Source organism: Melanotaenia boesemani, chromosome 17 (assembly GCF_017639745.1).
Source record: "Melanotaenia boesemani isolate fMelBoe1 chromosome 17, fMelBoe1.pri, whole genome shotgun sequence".
NCBI classification, from domain to species: Eukaryota; Metazoa; Chordata; class Actinopteri; order Atheriniformes; family Melanotaeniidae; genus Melanotaenia; species Melanotaenia boesemani.
This window is the reverse complement of record NC_055698.1, coordinates 14445491-14468322: the sequence shown is the minus strand read 5'-3', so window position 1 is coordinate 14468322 and position 22832 is coordinate 14445491. Positions and strand designations below refer to the sequence as shown.

Here is a 22832-nt window from a genome sequence, read left to right as displayed (position 1 = left end):
TTGATTGGACGGTAATGTAAGGGGCGTGGCTACTATTGATCTGCTACTGTGTCATTGGCCTTCAATCCTGTCATTCAGTGGAGACCGATTGCTGCTGTTTGGTGGTAGTCTGAGTGGAGAAAGTAATGATGATGGAAGGAGCTGATTGTGTTGAATTATTGGGGAGGTTTATGGAGTAGCCAGGTAATAGTCGTTTACTCGTCTCGTTGGAACGATAGAGGACGGTGATACCAGGATATTGACAGATAGCATGCCGGTAAGTAAACAATTTCTTTCTTAGTTCACTTGGAATCTCGCATTAGCCGAGCTAGCTAACTAGCTAATCTCAATGCAGTCGCGGTGACAGCTCTAAAGTCATTCTGCAAGCCGTGACAGAGAGCGCGTGACAGCGGAGGGTTGATTTACACTCTTTAGCTGATGTTGGCACTGAATTGAATTATCAAGAATGCTCATGTTTTCCACTTAGCTTCATTCTTTTTTAACATGAAACAGACTGTGTGTTATCAGTGACAAACTCAGTTTGGCGGTGGTCTTCATGTATTGGGGTATTTGTAATGGGGACAGAAGCTATAAAAGACTTTTCAACATGTTTGAGTAACGTTCTGTTATTTATTTATTTTTACATTATTATTTCTTGAATCCAGCTGTAATAAAAAAAGTTATATCTGTCTAAAAAGACAGACTTTGTACCTAACTGAACGGGAACAGCTATGTGGGTGTGTTCTTGTTTAGATTCTTCAGGTGATTCCTCTGTCAGGTAAAGCAAGACAACTACAGACTACTATGTAAGATAATGCGTTGTTTGGATTTTTCTAACTGTTCTAATAAATGGCTCTAATTTATATCCCTCGGCCCTTTCAAGGGTTTCGTGTATTAGGGGACTATTGTGAAGTTATCCTTAAGCTCTATAGCTTAAGCGTCAGAGGTGGAAAACGGGTTGTTATTGTCCTTAGTGTCTTAACATAAAAGCTTCTAGATGTGTCTAAATGAGACTATTTTAAGCTTATTTCACAGTTTGTCATTCCCTTCCCATTCATGTTTGTCTTTGTCTTTGACATTAGGCAGAGGCGTTGCCTTTAGCTGTAGACTGGTTTGTTGAGTGAGTGTTTGTGCACTGTTTAAGTGGTGTCATTGGGGCGTGGATGCAATGAAAGTAAGCATAGGCTTGTTAACGTGGGCATCCATGGCTGCCAGTGTCTTAGGCCTTTTAATGCTTTTTGACAATGAAGCACAGAAGGTCACAGAGCAGGAAGATCGTGCAGGCTGTTCCGTCATCTGGCCTCACAGATAGACACCCATGCCACAGGGCTTTATGAAATATCCTGGCAAACTGAGCATGTCTATTTATGACAAGTAAACTTAGACAAATGAAAAAGGGGGAAAAGTGGAGAAGTGAGTGTTATAATTGTTACTCATGGTCTCCTCAGGCACAGTTGCTGCAGGAAGATAGGGAATTGAAGGGACAAAGATGCATCATTGGCTTACAGGCAACCGAGAAGGGAGCATGGGCTGTTATAAGAGGATTCTTCCCTGTCAGATCGCTCTGTTTGTCTCCCTCAGCACCTAAACCACACACACACAAGTCAGAGTCTGTTATGTTAACTTAGCTACAGGCTGCTTTCATTCTTACGTATATATGTGTGCATGGAAGAGAAAGAAAACTGAAGCATAACACACCCCCTCCCCCTATCCCTCCCAGACATAAACAACCTGCTATTGTAAAATACCTTTGGGGAGAGCAAGGAGGAAGGGGATGATGCAACAGGGTTAACCACAGGCTAAGATAGTCCAAATAAAGAAGATGGCAGTAGACAACATGCAAAAGAAGTGAAATAGCTGTTGAGAGAGGTCAAAACAAAATGCTTAAGTTTTTGTCAGGTGGTGTAAACAGCTCTTAGCAAGGTGTGAATGGTGAGCAGATGAGGTCAGGGCATGTTAACGGTTCTTTCCTTTTTCACTACAATTCCAGGACTTTGCCTACAACTTTATTTAGACACCCAACAATTTCTGCTCACCAGCCTTTTTATCCATTTAGGTAAAACAGTCTTGCAGTCATGGGCTGACACCTGCTGACACTGTTTTGACTTTAAAGGTGGAGGCAAATGGCTGTAGCAGCTGGTACAGAAATTATTTTAAAATTTGTTGAAAATCTGTTAGTAGTTAAATCTATTTTCTTACCCTCATTTCATTGTAACATTAATTGCCAAGAGATAGACTTGTTGGTGTCACTGTGATTATGTCACGCTTACTAGTAGCTTGGTGCAGCTTCATCCTGTACCACAGGAAAAAGCAGCTGGGGCAGCTTGGCTGCGAATAAAACCACCCACTTCACCCTTTACTCTGTTTTTCTTTCTTCCCCCTGATTAAATCTTCATTCCTATTGGTTTATTCATTTCCCCATCAAAAGAAGGTTCCTAAATGTGTGTGTAATGGGAAGTGAGGTAATCAGCAGGGAGGGGATATGAATCAGTGTGGATGTCCCCCTAATTCATTCTCACTTGTACTTGCTTTGGTTTTCTGCCAGTGTTCAGATACAGGGACGTTGGTACTTCATTACTGAGCACCGGAGGACTTTTTCTAATCATCCATTCGAAGGATCTGGTGGGGTATTCTATGTCTACTTTTGGTGTGTTTCTGTCAGGACGTGCGAGCACACAACAAGGATTACAGTAGGAATGTAAACTCAAAGACTTATTTGTGTTGGAAGAAGGAGGAGTCAAAAATAAGCTCATTTAGATGGGCTGCCCAGTGTGTGTTGCTGTGTTTGAGTTTATAAGATGGTGTCGAAGGTGTAAGTTCAGAGGGAATGAGCTGTCAACTTTAGCTAGTTCACAGGAACAGGTTTGGCAACTAGGCATTGAAGAAACACACTTGCAACATTCATTTGTGCAATACATGACGTGTTCTCTGTCACTCTTTGGCAAAAAGCTGGTTTCAGCAGAGCTTTGCGCCAGTAAAAACTTCAGTGAGTCACATTTAGGCTGCTTAACATGTCAGTTATTCTGGGAGTTTGTCTTGGTCTCAGGGAGGTGGGCATGTATCATTGCTTACCTTGTGTGTTTCTTGGAGGCTGGGAGGTTGCCAACTGGCCAGCACAGATCGAAACCTAATGAACTCTCGTCTTTTATTCACCGTACATCCTCACTTCTATTGAATTACCCACCCCATGGGTTGTTAAACACTCACCGGTCTTCTTTCTGGCCAAACACCTGCTAAATGAAGTGTAATAACTTAGCCATGACATCTACTTATGTCTTGACTTTTTTTTTTGGTTTAGTTGATATTGTTTAAAATAGGATTTATTCTACAGTATCTTTATTATTTAACTTTTAGTTGATGCTGGTTTGTTTAGTTAATTATCCCTAATATTTAGTCTACCCCATTAACAAAAGCAATTGAAGAAGTAAGCTTCACAAAAATACAACTGTGAGCAGAGCTTTTACTTTTGATTACTTTGGATTTTACAGGTATTTTTTACTACCTAGGGGCTGCATGGTGGTGTGGTGGTTAGCACCGTGGCCTTGCAAGATGGTCGCTAGTTCGAGCCTTGGCTGTGGGAGGTTTGAACAGTGATTTTTATGTGTGGAGTTTGCATGTTCTCCCCATGTATGTGTAGGTTTTCTCCAGGAACTCTGGCTTCCTTCCACTGTTCAAAGACATGCATGTTAGGTTAAGTGATCACTCTGAATTCTTCCTAGGAGTGAGCTTGAATAGTTGTTTGTCTCTCGTTGTTGGCCCTGCAATAGACTGGCGTCATTAGTTTTCTATGGACTAGCGACCTGTCCAGGGTGTACCCTGCCTCTTGCCTGTTAAGTGCTGGGATAGGCTCCAGCTTCCATGCAACTCCTAATTGGACAAAGTGGTACAAAAAATGAAATGAAATGAATGATTGTTTACTACCTATTAAAGAGGGTAGTTGGTGTAAATTTCTACCATCTCCTATTTCTTTACATACATTTTTTACCTTCTGTTTAGTAATTTTTTTATAGTTTCTATGTCCTCTAGACATCATTCTGCACAGTTCATCTGCACAACTTACATCTGTCAGGGATCACTTGCGTTGTTGCTTCAGCTTGTCAAGCCTGCTCAGGTACTTGTTTCTAAAACCAGTTTATTCATGTGCACTTGTTATTCAGTGTGGTTCAGCAGAACTGAAAAAGCTCAACGGCTGCTGCATAATTGCACAATTTTACTTCCTCTCTATTGATTTCTGTCATAAAGGTCCATAATGGATATCTAATGGGGCTGACCAAGATGGAAGACAAACATGTGCCTAATAATATAATTACACAATTTAGTGTACTTCCAGAGTCATTAGTTTTCTATTTTCCTCCAGCAGATATTTGCAGTGCAGGAGTATAGAGCTCAGACGTTCAAGTATTATGGGCTGTTTGTGTTGTTTTTGCATGTAGTGTAACTAATTTTAAATATCCATAAATCTATCTAAGTAGCCCCAGTGATGGATTTTTACTGTCCATTTTCTCCAAAGTTGTTGTCTAAGAAATTGCATTATTGGTAGAGCATGAGTTTTGTATGTCATGTACAATACTGATATTGATTTGGAAATCTAACCACGAAAAGCACAGGTGAAATGATTGATATTAACATTGAATAAATCCCTTCTAGTTCCTCTACAGACTTTGACAGTGTACCATGATGAATAACAGCAGGACCTTCCCCCAAATGCATCCATCATTAATACACTTTTGCATATCCTGTTTTGATATTTCAAAATTGAAAAAGGCTAGTTTTCTTACAATTTTATTACCAAACAATCTGTTGCTCACATCAGTTTCTTCCTGCTGCTTTGGCTGGAAACAAAAATATCACATAGGTAGGCGGCATGACAAGCAACGCTGATTTTAAGTGTTGCTTGCATCTGATTGACTGGCTACAGGTGATTCAGATTACATGCCCCAGACACCACCATGGACAAAGTTGACAGGTTAGGAGTCACTCTGTAGGAGGAAGATCCTTCCTCTTACAAGACTGACTCATCCACACTCTAATCATGTGGTGCTGAACATATGTTCATGTTCAGCGCTTTGTTCAGTGGCCGCTGTCTTAAAGTACGTTATAAATAAAGTTGGCTTGACTTGGCTAATCACACCATTTAGTTTGTCAGCCAACTTTATTATAAGGCATGGTGCCTTTGGAAAGCAATGTTCTTACTGTCTTCTTCATCAGTGTAAAAGAACAGAACAAGAAGCTGTCACAAAGAACTAATTTCTCTAAATGGAGGCTATTCTGCTTTATAATCCTCCCCTATTTCATGAGTCACTGGCTCCCCTCCCCCTTTGTCATTCCTGTCATTGGTACAGTCCATAAATAGACACCTGACTGCTCTTGAAGGGACCATGCAGCAGAGTGAAACAAAATGAAGCATGTGGCTCCATTAAAAGATGAATCCAGAGGCAGAAGAGTGGTAAAAAGAGAAATGAAGGTAAAAAGAGAAATGAAGTGCTGGAGGATAAGCAGAGGGACGGGTGTGTGTGTATGGGTGGGGGAAAAATCAACCATAAGCAATTTATTTTAATGAACAAGCATGTATATGATGTATCCATGCTTGTGCTTATGATTATTTCTGCACTGTCATGTACAAATCTGTATTCTCATACACTGGTCTGGAGCCCCTTCCTCACTAATAAAATGCTTTTCTTTTGCAGTCAGCCTGGTTCGTGAGTTGAATGGTTAATAATCTTTAAGAAGAAGAGTCACTGCTTGTGCACACAAGCTTATCGTCAATGAATTCAGTGAAAGTCTTAAAAGATGGAATTATGCCATCTTTAGTCCAAAACTGAGTACATTTCTGCATGACAAGCGTTGACATAGAAGGAAAATTTTGTCCCACTTTCTGTTTCTCCGCCTGCATCACCAGACATACCAAACATGGATTTGTTTCAGCATTCAGCTGCTAATTTAGCATTTGCAGTTATGAGGTGCAGACACGACACAGGCCCAGTGCACTTTCCAAAACAGATAATCCATCAGAGACAGAGAGATGGTGTCCTTCTGCTCAGCAGAAAATACAGGTCTTGGGTCAGCCATTATCAATGTTGACATTGTAAAGGTGGTGATGGGGCCTTACTTTGCTTCTATCTAATGAAGGACAGTTCTATCTTCAGTGGGTACTGCGTTATGTTATGACAGAACCTTACAGATGGCTCAGACATGTTTTATGATTTGTTTGTGTCTATGTGATACAAAATTCACATACAAATACAGAATTTTTAATATAAGAGGGAAGGATATCCACTTTGTGATATGATAAAAAAAAAGCTGGATATTGTTGCATCTGAGAAATGTATTTGACAATACTAGTTATTTGAGTGGCTCTAAGGATGATATTGGCTCTGTTGGTCAACATACTATTTTTGATCTGATCTGAAATGCATCGCCCTCTGTAAGAATTGTTATGACGTTTGTGGTCCTGGTGGATGAATTCCAACAACTTTGCTATGCTCGAAACCCTGTCCCCTAGCTTATCCATGATGTTGAATATTTTCATATGGGCAGATTTTCGTGATATGTAGTACATATGGGCTCGGTTCAGGATGGTTTTCAGTAACTTTGTTGATTTTCTGACTTGTTATTTTTCTACCATCAGGTCAAAATTTTAAATTAGTACTTGGTTTATGAATAAGTATTTTCAGAAAAAAATTACATTGCTATCACTCTCAACTGTATGTTGTGTGTACTGCTAATTAGCAAATGCAAGCAGAATTTCACACATTAAAATGAAAAAATAAGATGTGTTGACTTTTGGCTTAAAGCACTACTGTGTCTCATAGTGCTTCTAGTATGGCTGTAGTCTCTTGTCTTGCACTGTAAACAACGTGAACGGTAATGTAACCTAAAAAATAGTGAATGTTTTGCTAGTTCTTTTGGTGACAAATTATTTTACCTATAGGATTAACTAATCCATCAGTGAAGTCCAGATTTAACACAAGGTCTGTAGAATTGTCTTTTTTTCTTAAAGCAGCAAACGTGGGAAGACATAGAGCAAATACTGTTATTTGTCTTCCTACCCCAATATCGTCAAAAATGTTTCTATTTTTTTGCTCTTTGTCTTTCTCAGGCAGAAACAATGTGATGCTTTATTACAATCTAGTAAAAATTAGAAGCTACCATGGACAGTCTTGAGAATAAACAAGGAAAGAGAAGGTAGTAATGTTTAACAGAGGAAATGAAGAAGTTAATATACTGTTAAAGTGTTTTGATAAATAGCAAAAATAAAGAGAATATCAAACATAGATGGAGCAGAGTTTAATTCATGATGAAAATGTAAACTGAAAATGTGAGGATTTGCATCGGTCTCATTTTATAGGCATACAAATGGTACTGTCATGTATATTTCTCATCAGGGCTTCAACAGTGAACCCAGCCAAGGTGCTTTGTGTGGGTGATGTTGAGAAAGTGCTTGCTGCAGAGGTGTGTGTCTGAAGAGGGATGAGAGGCAAATGGGAGAAAAACGAGGGGGAGTGATAGACTTTTGAAGTATTGAAGCCCGGAGCGTGTACATTTACAGTGTGTACACCATGACCATGAGGCTGTTTGCTGCTTTTAAATAAAATTTTTATTTTTTTTTATCTTATCAGAAGAATCTCTAATAATAGAAGGCCCCATAAAGCTTCCTTCAAGCTCTGATTGATTGTGTATTTGTGCACCAATGACTAAAGTATGTATTTATGCTGCATTTCTTTCTCTCATAGGTAGATGTGACTCCACTGCAGATGAGGGAACATGTTGGCTATGGACCAAGGAGTGGTGGAAGAATGGCTGTCAGAATTTAAGGTACTGCTTTATTTAGTGTGCATCCGTGTGCCTGTGTATGCAGTTTGAAAAAACACTCAATCATGATCTGTATGCAGTGCATTTTCCACTGCTCCTTCTTATTGACAGAATTTATTTCACTCACATAAACAAACACGCTCTCTGAAGTGCTTTGTTCCCAGAAAATCGCATGCTCCCACTCAAACATGAGCACCCACCCGTACATGACTGGTACCAAAGCCGTGGCTTGGAGAGGAATACTAATAAAGGAGCAGATGAGATTTTTCTGTGTAAATGTATGACAACCAGTCTGTTGCCCATTTGAGCATGTTCCTGACTTTTTTTTTTTTTTTTTAAATCATCCATTTTCTATTCCGCTTATACCGCTGAGAGAGGCAGGGTCCACCCTGGACAGGTCACCAGTCCGTTGCAGGCCCAACACAGAAAGACAAACAACTCATGGTCATATTCACCCCTAGAGAGAATTTAGAGTAACCAATTAACCTAACAGAATATTTTCTCAAAATTAATATTGATTAAATTGGCAGATGTCTTTATTCATCATGAGTTGTTTTTTTGGGGGGGATGTAGTAATTCTCAGATGTTTGTGTGTTTCAGACCCTGCCTGACAGTGCTGTCTCCACCTATGCTAAGTCATTAAAAGACAAAGGTGCCCTGGTCCCCGCGCTCTACAAGGTCATCCGAGAGAACTACAGCGATGTATGTACACATATAAATCTCTTTATTCATTTCACCCCTTGTCACTCTAGTAATTTAGCTTTAACAAAATGCTTATATAATTTATTAACAAATTAAATTAAGAGCTTTTCTTGAACCATTTGGGGCAAATGTGTAATTTGAGTCCCATTTGAGTGGTAATGTTTTACATTTTTCAGACCATCAAAATAATTTCAAGTTTCAATTCACTGAAATTATATTTTCATTTACAGTATCTCACAAAAGTGAGTGCACCCCTAAGTGTAAATTTCCATATTGGGCCCAATTAGCCACTCTCCCTCCCCAGGGTCATGTGACTCATTAGTGTTACAAGTTCTCAGGTGTGAATGGGAGCAGGTGTGTTAAATTTGGTGTTATCGCTGTTAGACTCTCACATACGAATCACTGGAAGTTCAACATGGCAACTCATGGTAAAGAACTCTGAAGATCTGATCAAAAGAATTGTTGCCTTACATAAAGATGGACTGGGCTATAAGAAGATTGCCAACACCCCAAAAGTGAGCTGCAGCACAGTGGCCAAGACCAATCAGCAGTTTATCAGGATAGGCTCCACTCGGAACAGGCCTCACCATGGTTGACCAAAGAAACTGAGTGCATGTGCTCAGCGTCATATCCATAGATTGTTTTTGGAAAATAACCAGCTTAGCAAACTCTTTAGCAAACCTTGTTATTTTGAGGGGACAGTAAATTTACACCATTATACAAGCTGTACATTGACTGCTTGTATCAAAGTATCATTTCTTCAGTTATTAGTTATTGCATTGCTAGCAAAACATGGACAAATTTGTACAACTACCAATGGGCAAACTATAATGAATCAACAACAGAGATTTCAGCTGTTATAAAAAAAAAAGACAACAAAATTTGATGAGGCATGTCTTGCCCTCGGCTTGACCAGGTAATGTTCAAGTAATGGTAAATGGTGAGGGATGGAGAGAGACTGCAGTGTGTTATATGTCTTACAATATTAGCATCTGACAGTATGAAGCCAAATAACCTACAGTTCTACTTGGGATACTGTTGATTACTTTAGAAACAAGCTATCCAACTGCCATACATAACAGACTGGTTTTAATAAAGCAGCATCCATCTCACCGAAAGCTCAACTTCCTTGAAGTAGATTGTTCCCTGGTTTAAAGCGTCTCACACTATGCAGAGGAACTGATCATTTCTTCTGCTAATAAACTAAAGACTATTTTGTGGCACATTTCTTCGAACATTTCTTTGTAAGCATCAGGGTGCATACAGTAGTGGGATCATGGGAGCTTGACATTATTGCTGTCGATGAAAAGAGGGCCCTGCAGAAAAACTATAGGGGCCACTTACTTAGGGGTGACATTTTATTAACAATATTATTGAGTAATTAAGTTTGTACACAGAAGGAAAGAGGGAGTCCCTTCTTTCGACACAGACTCCTTGGACGTTATAGCTAGTAATCAAGACTTGGAAGGATGCTGACTCATTTTAAACACATTTGTATTTTAGTTGTTTACTTCAAGCTACACTTTAACAGTAAACAATGTATTTGACTCAACTGCTGTTAAATTCTAAATTATACCGTAGTAGTTTATGGGAATTTGTTGATATATTTTTGCTGTCTTGGAACATCTGGACTTTTAGCATTGCAGCAAGACTAGTGTTTGGTTGGATGATGTTGATCAGTGCATGGTTGTGGTGCCTCATTGGCAACTTTAAGTGTTTTTTATTTCCTGAAGGGCTTTGCATAATCAAATTGGAATTAAAAAAAAAAAAATAAAACAAATGTTTTTCATTGGTATGTTGCATATGGAAAAAAATGTTTAACTGAAGATGCAAAATGCCTGACCTTAAAACCCCACACTTCAATGATTATTTTTCATGTTATGTTTTTAATATTACTATTTTAATCATCTCTAGTATGATTTCACACATTTCTGATCATCTCTAAGTGTGTATCTGGCATGCTGATGATCTCTTCCCCCACACCCTGCATTGCCTTAATAATGTTTTCATTTTAATTTGACATCACTGATGAACAATATATACTAAATTCATTATGTCTGAGCTACTGCTGGTTTTGCAGCTTAATGATGTTTGAATTTCTTTCTTTCACAGTTGCTGGAGCCAGTGTGTCACCAGTTGTTTGAATTTTACCGGAGTGGTCTGCCGCAGCTGCAGCGTTTCACGCTACAGTTCCTGCCAGAGCTCCTGTGGAGCCTCCTGTCAGTCAGTGCTGCCAGAGACCCCCACACCTCCGGCTGCATTGAAGCCCTGCTGCTGGGCATTTACAACCTGGTAAGAGAAAAGCTGAAGGCAGTGATTGGAGTTTGCCCACAAATGATTGTCATTAGGTTATCTCTAGAGGAGAGCTGTTCCTTTTATAAAAGCAAAACACTTCCCGTTTGATAAGTTTAAAGCAAAGAAACTTAAAAGGAAAAACCTTGATCCTTTGCAGTTGGGTATTAAAGTACAGTTCCAAAGTTGGGTGGCGTAACTGCTAAGATACTTTTGGAATTTGCATCATGGGATTTGGAAAACTCCTTTTTGTCATTTGACTTGCTAGAAAGTTTTCAGAGTAACAGGAAGCAAGGGTTAGAAATAGGGGAACTGAAACCTAATGACTTTGCACTTTGCAGTGCCTATAATCTTCTCACAGAGATATACCACCACTATTAATTATTAAAGTGTATGTAGTTCCATTTTCATCCACTTTGGGTCTAAATTCTCTATCAGCAAAGTGCAGTGTCTCCCAGCTTCCTTTCTGAGTACCAGAAAAGGTCAGCTGTCACTCATCATACTGACTGGCTTCTAATAATCTGTTTGGCATTAACGTGCACACAGGGGACACAAAAACCCTGAGAGTTTTTGTGTGTGTGTGTGTTCACACAATATCCACACAGATAAGTAAACACACCAACTGATTAGGTGGGGAAACGAGCCCCCGAGGTCTTTGCACAAACACCCACACATAACGGATGAGTGTGCTTGAAGAGATCAGAGGACACGCTTTAAAGGTTTAAGGCACTGAAAGGGAGGGGAGAAAAAAGGCTTGTTTTTCTCACCAAAAGAAACATTTTTTTTCCTTTTCCTCTCGTTCTCTTTGACAGGAAATAGTTGATAAAGATGGACAAAGTAAAGTGTTATCTTTCACTGTCCCCTCCTTATCCAAACCTTCAGTGTACCATGAGGTGAGCATGTCCACATGCAAACTTGCACAAATACTTAACTTGTGTTTGCTGGCAAAGAGTCACTTAAACTTCATTTTGCCTCTTTAGCCTTCAGCTATTGGCTCCATGGCACTTACGGAAGGAGCTCTAGCCAATCACGGGTTGAGCAGGGTGGTGTACAGCGGGCCACACCTCCAGAGAGAAACCTTTACAGCACAGAACAGGTAAGAAGCTTTTTTTCCTTTTTTAATTTTTTTAATGCACTGGGCAGTGACATGGATTGTAATGGTTTTAAATAGAGCTTTCCTGGTAACAGGATGCAATCTCTGTCATAAGGTAGTGAACATCGGCCATTAACTCTGAATAGGAAAGCACACCAAAGAGGATGATCAGCTTGACAGAAACCCTTTTATTATTGTTATCATTTATAAATCAGAGCATGATTTAGCTTTGAACGTTGCAACATTTGGTCCAGAGACTGGCTGTCAACTATAATATTAGACGGCTTAAAATAGATCCATAAAGACACGACTGTTGGTGTCTTTAGCTGCTGCCACAGCCCATTATTTTATGTATGATGCACTTGCCTCAGTGAAAGCCTTTGGCAGTTCTCTTCTGCTTTCTTGTTTTTTGTAGCTGAAATGTGGCTTTGAGGTTTTCTTGAATTAATCTATCTCTAAAGGAATGCTGGAGGTCATGATGACTAGAATGTTCCCAGCTTTTCTTAGTACTGATTTCACAGATTGGCTGGAGAGTAGGTCTTTTAATCTGTTTTGAAGTGTATTTACATGGCAAAGTAAGTTTGGTTTCTTTCTAAGATCACTCAGATATTTTATTCTTAATCTCTTAAATGTATCAGTCGCTGTTGGCCTTGTTTTCTTATTAGTGTTTCATTTTCTCTTTTTTTTTTTTGTGGTTGTATTAGTGTTACTGAAACAAATGCAAATTCTGCAATGTGTTTCTTGAGTTAGGCTTGGCATTTTGTGATGCATTTGAACAGAACCTGCTGTTTTAGTGCTTTTTTCTGTGTGTTACTGAGATTCGAGGTGCTGACCTTCCTGCTGCTGTGCTACAATGCTGCTCTCAGCTACATGACCTCCACCTCCCTACAGTCCCTCTGCCAACTAAGCTCCAGGTAAAAGAGATGCACGCTCACATAAGGATTCCTTAATGCGATGTAGCATTTGTGGGTCACTTCACTTGATAACTTAATACAATCAAATGCACATGTGATTTAGGCATTTTCTGTGTTTTCATAATTAATTTATTTATTAAGACTGCTTTCTCACATTGGTTTGCAAGCACTTGCTTATCTGATCCTCTTATACACTTTACTGCCAGTGAGAGCCAAGATACTGCTATTTGGCGTAGAGCTGTGATGTACACACATCCTGGCTCTGTGATTTTGGTTATCTGCCAAGTGCAGCTGAGCATTGGTTTGACAAATGCACGCAGTTTGCGATGTGACAGCTGTGTATAGTATCTGCCAGTTTCAAATGGGCAAGTTTTTCCCATCTTAGTTTATTCTTGAACATGTAGGATAGCTCTTTAATAAATATCAGCCATGAGGAAAATGTAGACCTGTTTGTGTGATTGTGTGAACACCCCAATTTTTCCAGTTATTTATTGAAAATTATGCAGTTTAATGTCTCATTGCAATCTGAAGTGAAAATAGTAAAAATAGTTATAAAAAAAATCATGGAATCAGTTTATAGACTAAAATGTTTTCTAAACTTTTGACTCATCAAAATAGCCACCTGTGGCAGATATAACAGCTGAACAGATTTGTGACATTCTTTCTACAATAGAAATCTAATATTCTTCAGAAGTTCTTCCCATTTCTGTTGCAGAAGTTCCCACAAATGTTTGGAACTTGTAGGTTGCTTTGCTTTCCCTCTTCTGTCCAGTTCATCCCAAACCAGCTTTATGCAGCTCATCCCAAACCACTCCATCTTGTTCTTTTTTTCCGTGTTAGTTCTGGAACAGCTTGGACTTGTGTTTTGGGTCATTATCTTGCTGTAGGATGAACCCCTGACCAACTTGGTGCATACCAGAGGGTACTGCATGACGCTGCAGAATGCTGTGGTAGCCATTTTGGTTCAGGATGCCTCTCACTCTGTACAAGTCACCAACCCTGGATGCAACAAAACAGCCCCAGACCATCACACTTCCTCCTCGATGTTTGACAGTTGATGCCACACACTGGAACCATCTTTTTGTCTACTTGATGCCATACAAAGATCCTGCGTGATGAACTCAAGATTTCAAATGTTGATTCATCAGTCCATAATACCGTCTTCCAGTCTCCAGTAGTACAATGGCTGTGTTTTCTGGCCCAGGCAAGCCTCTTTGTCTTATATTGATCTCTTAGCAATGGCTTTCACGCTGCAAGTCGTCCTGTTAAACCTGCAGCTCAAAGTCTTTTCTTTGCAGTTGAAACTGAGACTTGTTTACTACGACCACTATTAAGCTGTTATCTTGTGAGCTGTCTATCATGCAAGCTGTTAACGCTCAGAAACCTCTAATTCAGTTGTGGCTTTGGGTCTGCCAGACCTCTTCCTGTCAGTCTGCCCCAGTTTCTGACTACCTTTTGATGGTAAAGGAAACTGCACTCACTGACACTTTGACTTTCTTTGCTATTTCTCTGTAGGAAAGACATTTATTTTAAAGTGTTATGATGATCTGTTTCTCCTCCATTGTTAATTCTCGTCATTTTTTTAGCAACACAGTACTTTCTGCAGTACAATACTGTTCAGCTGATGCTCATGAGGGTACTGTACCACAGTATGTTCAAACACAGAGGAGGTTGTAAGTAATCCAGCAAAGTTGGAACACCTCTAGGAATTAGTAGCACCAGTTTTCAAGGCTTGATCACCCTCCATTGCTGCAGGGCAGTTTTTAAATTGCTAACCCATTTTGTGTTCCCTGAAAGAGGCCTTTTTGTATAATTCTGAAATGTACATAATTTTTCAGTTTTGAGTAATCTTTTTTTTTTTTTTTTTAAAAACCTCTGGCAGTTCACCACTTACGTTTGTACCATTTCAGGCTTTTCATCGAACTTGAATGACTTGAATTGCAATAAATAACTGGAACAATTGGGGTGTTCTTTCAGCAATGTTTTAGTTTCTTATTAGTGCAACACAGGGAAATTATCAGCTATAATAAACCAAATGGCCCAGTGATGTGGTTTCTCTGTTTCCTTGTTTCACTGACGGCCCTCTAATCTGTTCCCCTTCCTAGAGTTTGTATATGCGGTTACCCACGGCAACAGATGCGGCGCTACAAAGGCATTAGTACACGGCTGACGGTCACATCAGAATTTCTGGTTCAGCTCATCACAGGGATCCACTATGCTCTGTGAGTGTTGCCAAATGACCACACACACACACACACACACACACACACACACACACACACACACAACCTGAAAAACTAAACACTGCTACAGTTAGTCTTTTCAGGTAAACTTCTAAGCATGTACACCGATCATCCACCTGCAGAGTTTTACAGAGATTCTTTTTGTGTAAAATGAGTTGCTACTCAGTTTTGTCCGCAGTTTAAAAATGTGGCTGATCAGTGTATCTGTTTCATTACCAGGTTTTTCTTGACATTGATCCTTGTACTCTGAAGAAACTCTAGCTAGTTGTTGCACTAAAATAATTTTGTTTTAATGCTTTAATGGTGTACCAAATAACATTTACTGCCTCATATTTTAAAAGATTTTACATCATTATCAACATAGTACTAGATTATATGGCCTAAGCAATTGGAGTAGTTTCTAAAAACAATATTTAATTTGTGCTGGGTGATAGGTACTTTCCACATAGCTCTTTTTATAACTCATTTTTTTAAGAATCGACCAGTTAATTATGACAGGAACATCCGTGATCTCTGCCTTGTTTTGCTAATGCTTAGCTTTATTCCCAATCAAGAATTTACCTAATATCTAGATTGTTGAAAATTTTGAACTGCTACAGTTAATTTCAGAGGGACTGTGTTGTGTACTGGAAAGTTGAAAAAATAAGTGGGTAGACTGGCTAAAAAAACTAGCAGACTATGTAAGTGCAAAACTTTCTTTTTATTTAATTTATTAAGTTAAAAGCATGTTTAGGTATAACTGGTAGTAATTTTAATCTAGTTAGTGTAGTTATTTAGTATGTCAGGTGTCTCAAACTTTCAAAATTCTGCAAGACCAGATGGAGAACAGCTGATAAAAACAACTTTTTATGTCTGTAAAGGAATACATGTCTTGCATTGAAGAGCAGTCTGCATTTTACATACACCAAACCAAAACGAGGCACCACAGTCTCTCGATCTAATCTCAAAATCAACCTTTTACATACAGCTCCACGCTGCATACTGTTTCAGTACCTGTGTGTGTGTGTGTTTCTGCCTTTATGTAGGTGTAATGGTGAAGTTGAACTGGGATCCAAAGCACTGGATGACGTTCTGTATCGAGCCCAGCTAGAGTTGTTCCCTGAAGCTCTATTGGTGGGTGCAATGTTTTTATTTTGTTTTTTTTTTTTTCCTCTATCAGATCTACTATACTGTTTGTATGTGTGTGAAAGAGGGCATGTGATTGAGTCGCACATGCTGACCTTTGGTCTTGGATTCATGCTCAGCACACTATGCTGTATTGTGTCGCTCTCTGTGTGTCAGCAACTGCAAGCAGATCGTAATCCCTCTAGATTATTTACATGCTTTCCCCTCTGCTCGGTTTAGCTGTAATCCTTGAGGCCCAGGGAGTAGAGGATTGAACCTAGTAAGCTCACAGTATTACTACACAAGTCAAGGTGTGCCCCACCAACACAATCAAAACACAGCATTTCAATTAATATTAGTGACAATGTTGTTGACATTTATGTTTTTGGAATAAAGGAAGATCTTAGTGGGCACCTGCCACATTGGCACATATGACATTGAAAAAAAAAAAAAATCATTTTCAGTTTTGTTCAGTGTGTTTTATTGTGTCTGCTTGTGCAAGTGGAATACACCAGCTGACTCATAGCTTAGCATAACTTGATGACGTGTCCTTCATGAGACCAGTGTGCTGTAACATTACAGACAAAAGATATGTTGTGTTGCAAACATAATGCCGTCCAACTCATGATACGCACTCGTCTGAATATTTAGTAAGAGCAGAATTTTATTATGTAAAGAGATGTGAAACACAAAGGCCTTTTAAAAAAAATCATACACCACTTTGCACAGATTTATTGATGTAATGATTCAGTTGCACAAAAAGAAAACTGCACTTAAATCCTTTTGGTGTGATCTCTGTGTCTGATTTAGGCTTAAGTGATTGGATGGAGAATCTATTAGTGCAGCTGTACTAAATCTACTGACTGATGCTAATACCCTGTCAACATAAATCAAAAGTAAAATATCTATACCTCGTCTTTATGGTGGAAATTCTATCTATGTTTGTGAAAGTTGTAAACTACAATGTATTCACAACAAATTTTAGTTGGTAGTAAATGTTTGTACCCTGATTGGGCAAAAGATTAGACAAGTGATATATAAGGATTATCAACAGGGAACAGATGCAGGGCTTGTTTAAAACCTTCTACAGGGCTAGTGAAATTCCTGGGTACCTGGCAATCCTATCAACCTCTGGCATCCTCTCAAGCAGTAAATGTGTACTTCATCTCTCCAGGTGGGTAATGCCATCAAGTCATCACTACATGGTGCAGCACTAAAGAGTAATAACAAGGAGGGTGCACGGAGTATCCAGGTGGAGATCACACCCACCTCCTCCAGGATATCCCGAAACGCCGTCACCTCCCTCTCTATACGTGGACACCGATGGAAGAGACACGGTGAGATGCATACACTGAGAAAAAGGCAAACTGAGTGGGAGGCACAAACATTACAGGAACTCACTGAAATGGGATTTTTCACACCTTTATATATTTACTTAAACAATTTCTATTCCTGATTTTTATTTTTTTTTTTAAAGAAAACAAAACTTTTTTGTTTTACTCAAAAGGAGAGGTAGCAAGATAGTACATCTTTTCATTATTCATTTACTCATCTCAGAAACTTTATCAACTGTTCATCATTCAATCCCTAAAAGTTTTTTTTCCCTCATGTTTGTGCCAGGCACATCATCCCATTTTGATAGATCACTAGATGTAGAACAAAGGCAGTGTTTTAGGGTTTGTGGGAGAATATTTTAAGATTTTATTTTTTACGTAGTTTCATCTCTATGCCAAAAACTTTTTTTTCTCATTTTTACATATTGTATAGATTAACAGCTTTTAGCTGTTATTGAATCTTGAGTTCATTTTGGAGTAAATGGTTGTGGTTGAAAATTACAGGAGATTAGCTCTCTGTTCTCTCAGTACAGATAAGTCGGGTAAATTGCAGCCTTCAGCAAGTTTAATAAGCAGGTTTCATTTTGAGCCAACACCCATGCTTCCTGCTGTGTTGAGCAGACCCCATATGAGCAGCTTTCCTGTGCTTAGTGTTCTAGTTAAAAGAAATCAAATATGAATTAATGAGTAGGGACGAGTTGTGATCTATCATAAACTGCTACTCCGCTCAGTTACTGTGCTCATATTCATCACCACCCTGCATTTATTTTGTGTTGTGTTCTGATCACTCTAATTTTTTGTTTATATTTTTATGTCATTATATTTATTTTCTTTTGTCTTGTGTTTTTGTGGTCATGTGTGCCTGTGCACATGACCATCTTTTTGTCTTCCATGTCTGTGTGCATGAAATGTCTGTCCATTTTTGTGTGTGCGTGTATGTATCTGTATTGGTCCACAATTCCCCCCCTTGGTCCTCCTCACCAGAGTCCCAGGAGGTGAGTGTAGACAATGAAGCTGCGCTGGGGGGCGTGGCCATTCCCGAGATCAGTGTGACTGGCGTAAGCGGCGAGCGAATGGCCAACGGAGACTCCCTGCGGCCACGCCTCGACGGCCGCAACCAGCTTGACGGCGACACGTTGGGTGCCTCCCCCGAGGTCAACCTGGACCACCGAAGTCATGACTCCACCACTCGGAGTCAGGAGGTCAGGAGGCAGAAGTCTGTGAGGCGAATGGTGGAGAATGAGGGTTCTGGGTCGGCCTCCACAGGGAGGAGCCAGTACTAAAGTCCTGCCCCTACTTCCCCCTGCCCCACTCCCGGGGTACCCTAGGTAACCGTGTGTGGGGGGACATGATCTGAAAAAGCTGCATGATGACTTCCCCTTTTACCTTTCACACTGGGCTCCACTACCTTCTCGCCTAATTGCACTTATTCCTGTCATCTGTCTGTCCATGGTCATTCATTAATTTACTCTCTCCTTTGTGACTAAAGCTTCCTCATTAAAATCACCTGCTGAAATCCCTTAAGGTCAAATTAAATATTAAATATTTTGATGAATAACGGATCAATAACTTCATAAAAAATGCATTAAGTGTGTGGCTGAATCATACAATTAAATTGGTACGTTTTAAGTAAAATTAAGCTTATCCTGTCAGAGGAGAAAAAGCAGATTTCTGAACAAAGAATATTGCGCACACTCTTTTCGACCTGTATCTATTTAGGTCAATGTTAAGGCTTCTGGTTACAAACAGCAAAGTCCTGATGACCTCACATGAAGAAGCTCACATAATCTGTGACACCCTGACATTGTTAAAGATTTCTGGGTGTTGTTACAGAGGGATCAGTACACATGTGTGAAACACCTCAACTCATTACTCTTGGGTTGCACCTGCAAATTGAATACTCCCGTCTGACTGGTAGCTAAGAGCTGAGGAAAGATATACAGGTCTTGAATTTAACTCCTGACCTTTTTAAGCAGATGAAATCTGACTGTGAAGGCCTAAAACATAACCTTCCTATCTGTTTTATCAGAGATGTACTGATAATCTGTTCGTGATAGCAGCAGATGAAACGTGTTTGTGAATATGCAGGTGGCCTCTCACATGGGTGTGGATGCATGCCTTTTGAGAAAGCGGGACACATGCTTCTGTGTGTGTCTATGATTAGAGATAATGAAGAGAAACAAGCTATTATAATCCACAGATCTGTGCTTTGTTTGCCTTCCTCTTCTTTCCCTTTTTGGGCTTTCCAAGGCTGTTGCTCTTAGACAGTGTTTCCTCTATCCTTTGGGACAAAACATGCACTCCTCTGCCTGTAAATTACTGGCTGTTCTCTCACAGTGCTGCTCGTTATTCTAACATGTGCTGGACTGGAACTTGCAGTGCTTTGTCAGTTGGTGAGATGTTCCTGTTAGGCAAACTTATAGTGTGAAGGTGCCACCTGCTGGTTAGTAACAGATCTCCTCTGTCATCCAGCCATAAATAGCTTCTTCTTCTTCTTTTTGAACTATTAGTTTTGATTTAAGAAAAAAATCTTTAGTGAATTAAATATACTGGATGACAGATGAGGCAGTTTTTTTTTTTTGTTTTTTTTTTATTTTCCTCATGTCGATTACACACGTGTTTTTATTTATTTTTTTTTCTCCATCTGTCTGCCTCACAGACGCAGTGGATTTGGGTTCCCCGGATGAGCTGATGGATATCTCAGAAGTGGATGAAGGGGTTTGGCCTAGTGGGTCGGGTCCTGAAATGACCCCACCTTCCATAACGATTAGCAACAGCATCACAACCTTGAACCTGGGGGCCAAGGCAATGAAGAAGTGTCGGCTTGGTGGGCGCAGCAGCAAGGACAAGGAGGCGGGGCCTTTAACAACGGGCCGGGCCGCCAGCGAGAGCGCAGAGCTGTCCGTCAAGCGACTAACGCTCACTTCTAGCCAGTCGGTGCCCAGAGCGGGCGCGCTCACCAGCCTGACGCGTACTGCTAGCGCCGTCTTCTCTCGCTCCTTTGAGCAGGTGGGCTGTGGCAGCGCCCCTCCTGCCAGCAACCACACAGCCTCTGAAGCAGGGCGCTATTCCTGCAGCCTGCAGGAGGAGGGGATGGGATACCTGAGTACTGCTCCAAACCACACGCAGCGCTCTCCCAGCATTAGTGTACATCTCGGCTCTGACCTTTAAACCTTTATAACTCACTGTATGGACCCTCATCTCTGATCCTGTGATCCCGTGACCCTGTACCTGTGATCTGGAACTCCAAGCCATGCCAACTGCAATGGACAATGCGAACAAACACTCCCATTGTTTTTTCATCACTCCATTTTTAATGTCTTTTGATTCTTTGTGCTAAAAAGTGGCCTGCTCCCCTGGTTTGTTCAAGCATCCAAAGCAGCTCAGCTCCCTCTGCTCCTCTCCCCCTGCAGAGTATCCTCTCAGTCTGTTGGAGGCAGGATGTCAGAGATACAACTTCCAGCATCACTGATTTTAGAAACTATGGCAGGACAGAACTGTGTAACCCTGTGGATCAGCCTGCCACAAAAGGATGCACTTCAAATGATCACTAAAAATAAACTTTGGAAAATACATCTCGATAATTTAACTGGCATTTGTTGCCCTGCATGGCTTTTCCATAAATCCATCCTTACTTCGCCCTGGTGTCTAAGGGCAGGTGGACTGTACGTGTGAGCATGTCTGGGGGTCTGTGTGTGTGTGTGTGTGTGTGTGTGTGTGTGTGAGAGAGAGAGAGAGAGAGAGTGTGAGTGAGTGTGACCAAATGGTTTTTAGACAAAAGGCTGCTGATTGATACAGTGAACAAGGTGATTTGCATCGTTGGATCAAGTGTTTCTATGACTTTTTTAAATAATAGTAAATCCCTTCCCATAGCAATACGAAACTATCTAATTCAGTATTTTCTCATTTTTTGGGTTGATCGCCCAAACCACTGTCTACAATTAGAAGCACACTTCTTAAAAGTAAGTTCTTATTCTTCCTAGAAAAGAAATCACTGAATAATCAACCAGTGTAAAAAGAATCTGGTCTGTATGTTTACAATCGCACAGTATTCTCATCATGACAGAGAAGCAATACTTTCAACACGCTCCTCGAGCGTCTTCCGTATTTGTCTTATATTTGATGGCAGAATTTAAATTCCAGCTACCTAAAAATAGCAAGGATGATTTACATATTTTGAGAAAGGTGGTTGTGTATGATTAGTTAAGTATTGAATTTTGCACACGGAAAAGCAAACGAGTTGTTTTTAAATGGTATTTTGTTATAACAAATTTGACTCATTGTATTTTTTGAGAGAATTGTGCTGTGTTGCTCCATGAAGATTCTTGCTTGGCTTTTATATGTTGCCACCTCAGCAACTGTCTAAAGCCACATACCTTTAATAAACTTGCACCAGTTTATTAAAATAATTTTAAAAGCTTTCAGTGTCGCCTCAGCTAGACCCAAACTGTAACTAAATCATTTGTTGTGCAGCAGTGGGAGCACGTCTGGGGCAACAAGGCATCTCCCATTTTCTAATCAACCCACCATTCCAGATGTTTGTGGTACTTCTGTGATGTGTTTTCTGCCTCCCTTCTTGCCGTTGATTACATCATCATGCTGCAAGACATGATCTGATACCAAGAAAGTAATAAAACTCTAACCATCTGCAACATCTGATGTCCTTAATCAAGCATTCATGCTGGTCCACCCCTGAAACAAATTTTTATTCTGTTGTCTGTGTACTTTAGCTGAGTGTTTGTAGCTTGGTGGGACAAAACCAATCATGTTTCTTTGTATGTGGGTTTATAGTAAATGGCTAAGCTGTTGTTGTACATCATACTCTGTTATACTAAAGTTGGTTATATTGGCCTTCCTTTGTCTGAAAATAACTCACTGCTACAATGTCTGGGAATAAAGTGTTTCTATATTTCATTTGTGTGCTCAGAAGTGTTTTTCTCTTTCTGCTGTGGAGGGGGTTGAACATTAAACACTGTTTCTTTTACACTACAAAAATGTTAGAAATGTAAAGATTAAAAAAATATAAAAAGATAGGCAACTTCTCACAGTATGTAGTTTAAAAAATTTCATTAGAGACTTTACTGGATAAATAGGTTTAATAATTGACTAATGAATTGTCTAATGAGAGATTTTTAAAGGTCCAAAAAGAATAGTTTCCAACTTAAAGGAGAAATTATACACATTAGTTTGGATAAAGATGGTAAATTCTTTCCATAACTTTCTAGAAAAGACACAATTTCACAACAGGTGAGTGACAGTTTCAAGATGAGAACTGCAAAATATACAGTTTGTGTGCTTGTCTTTAACAAATTGGGTTAGGTATTGATTAATGAGGTAAAATCAGCGTAATATTTAAAAC

General features: G+C 39.8%; 1 protein-coding gene across 4 annotated transcripts; it reads left to right on the top strand.

Moving 5' to 3' along the window:
• The first annotated feature begins 91 nt into the window (after positions 1-91).
• fam126a (family with sequence similarity 126 member A) lies at positions 92-22387 on the top strand. 4 transcript variants are annotated; one of them, XM_042011925.1, is made up of 12 exons: positions 92-256; positions 7713-7794; positions 8392-8493; positions 10606-10785; positions 11598-11678; positions 11766-11881; positions 12697-12792; positions 14898-15014; positions 16061-16148; positions 17314-17476; positions 18458-18801; positions 20133-20269. In XM_042011925.1, the coding sequence occupies exons 2-11, from the start codon at positions 7744-7746 to the stop codon at positions 18754-18756; spliced, it is 1293 nt and encodes a 430-aa protein (XP_041867859.1). In that variant the 5' UTR covers positions 92-256; positions 7713-7743; the 3' UTR covers positions 18757-18801; positions 20133-20269. The 4 variants fall into 4 exon arrangements, with proteins under 4 accessions (XP_041867859.1, XP_041867857.1, XP_041867856.1 ...); XM_042011923.1 differs by lacking the exon at positions 18458-18801 and having other exon boundaries at positions 7717-7794; positions 20133-22387; XM_042011922.1 differs by lacking the exon at positions 18458-18801 and having other exon boundaries at positions 20133-22387.
• Positions 22388-22832: the final 445 nt, after the last annotated feature.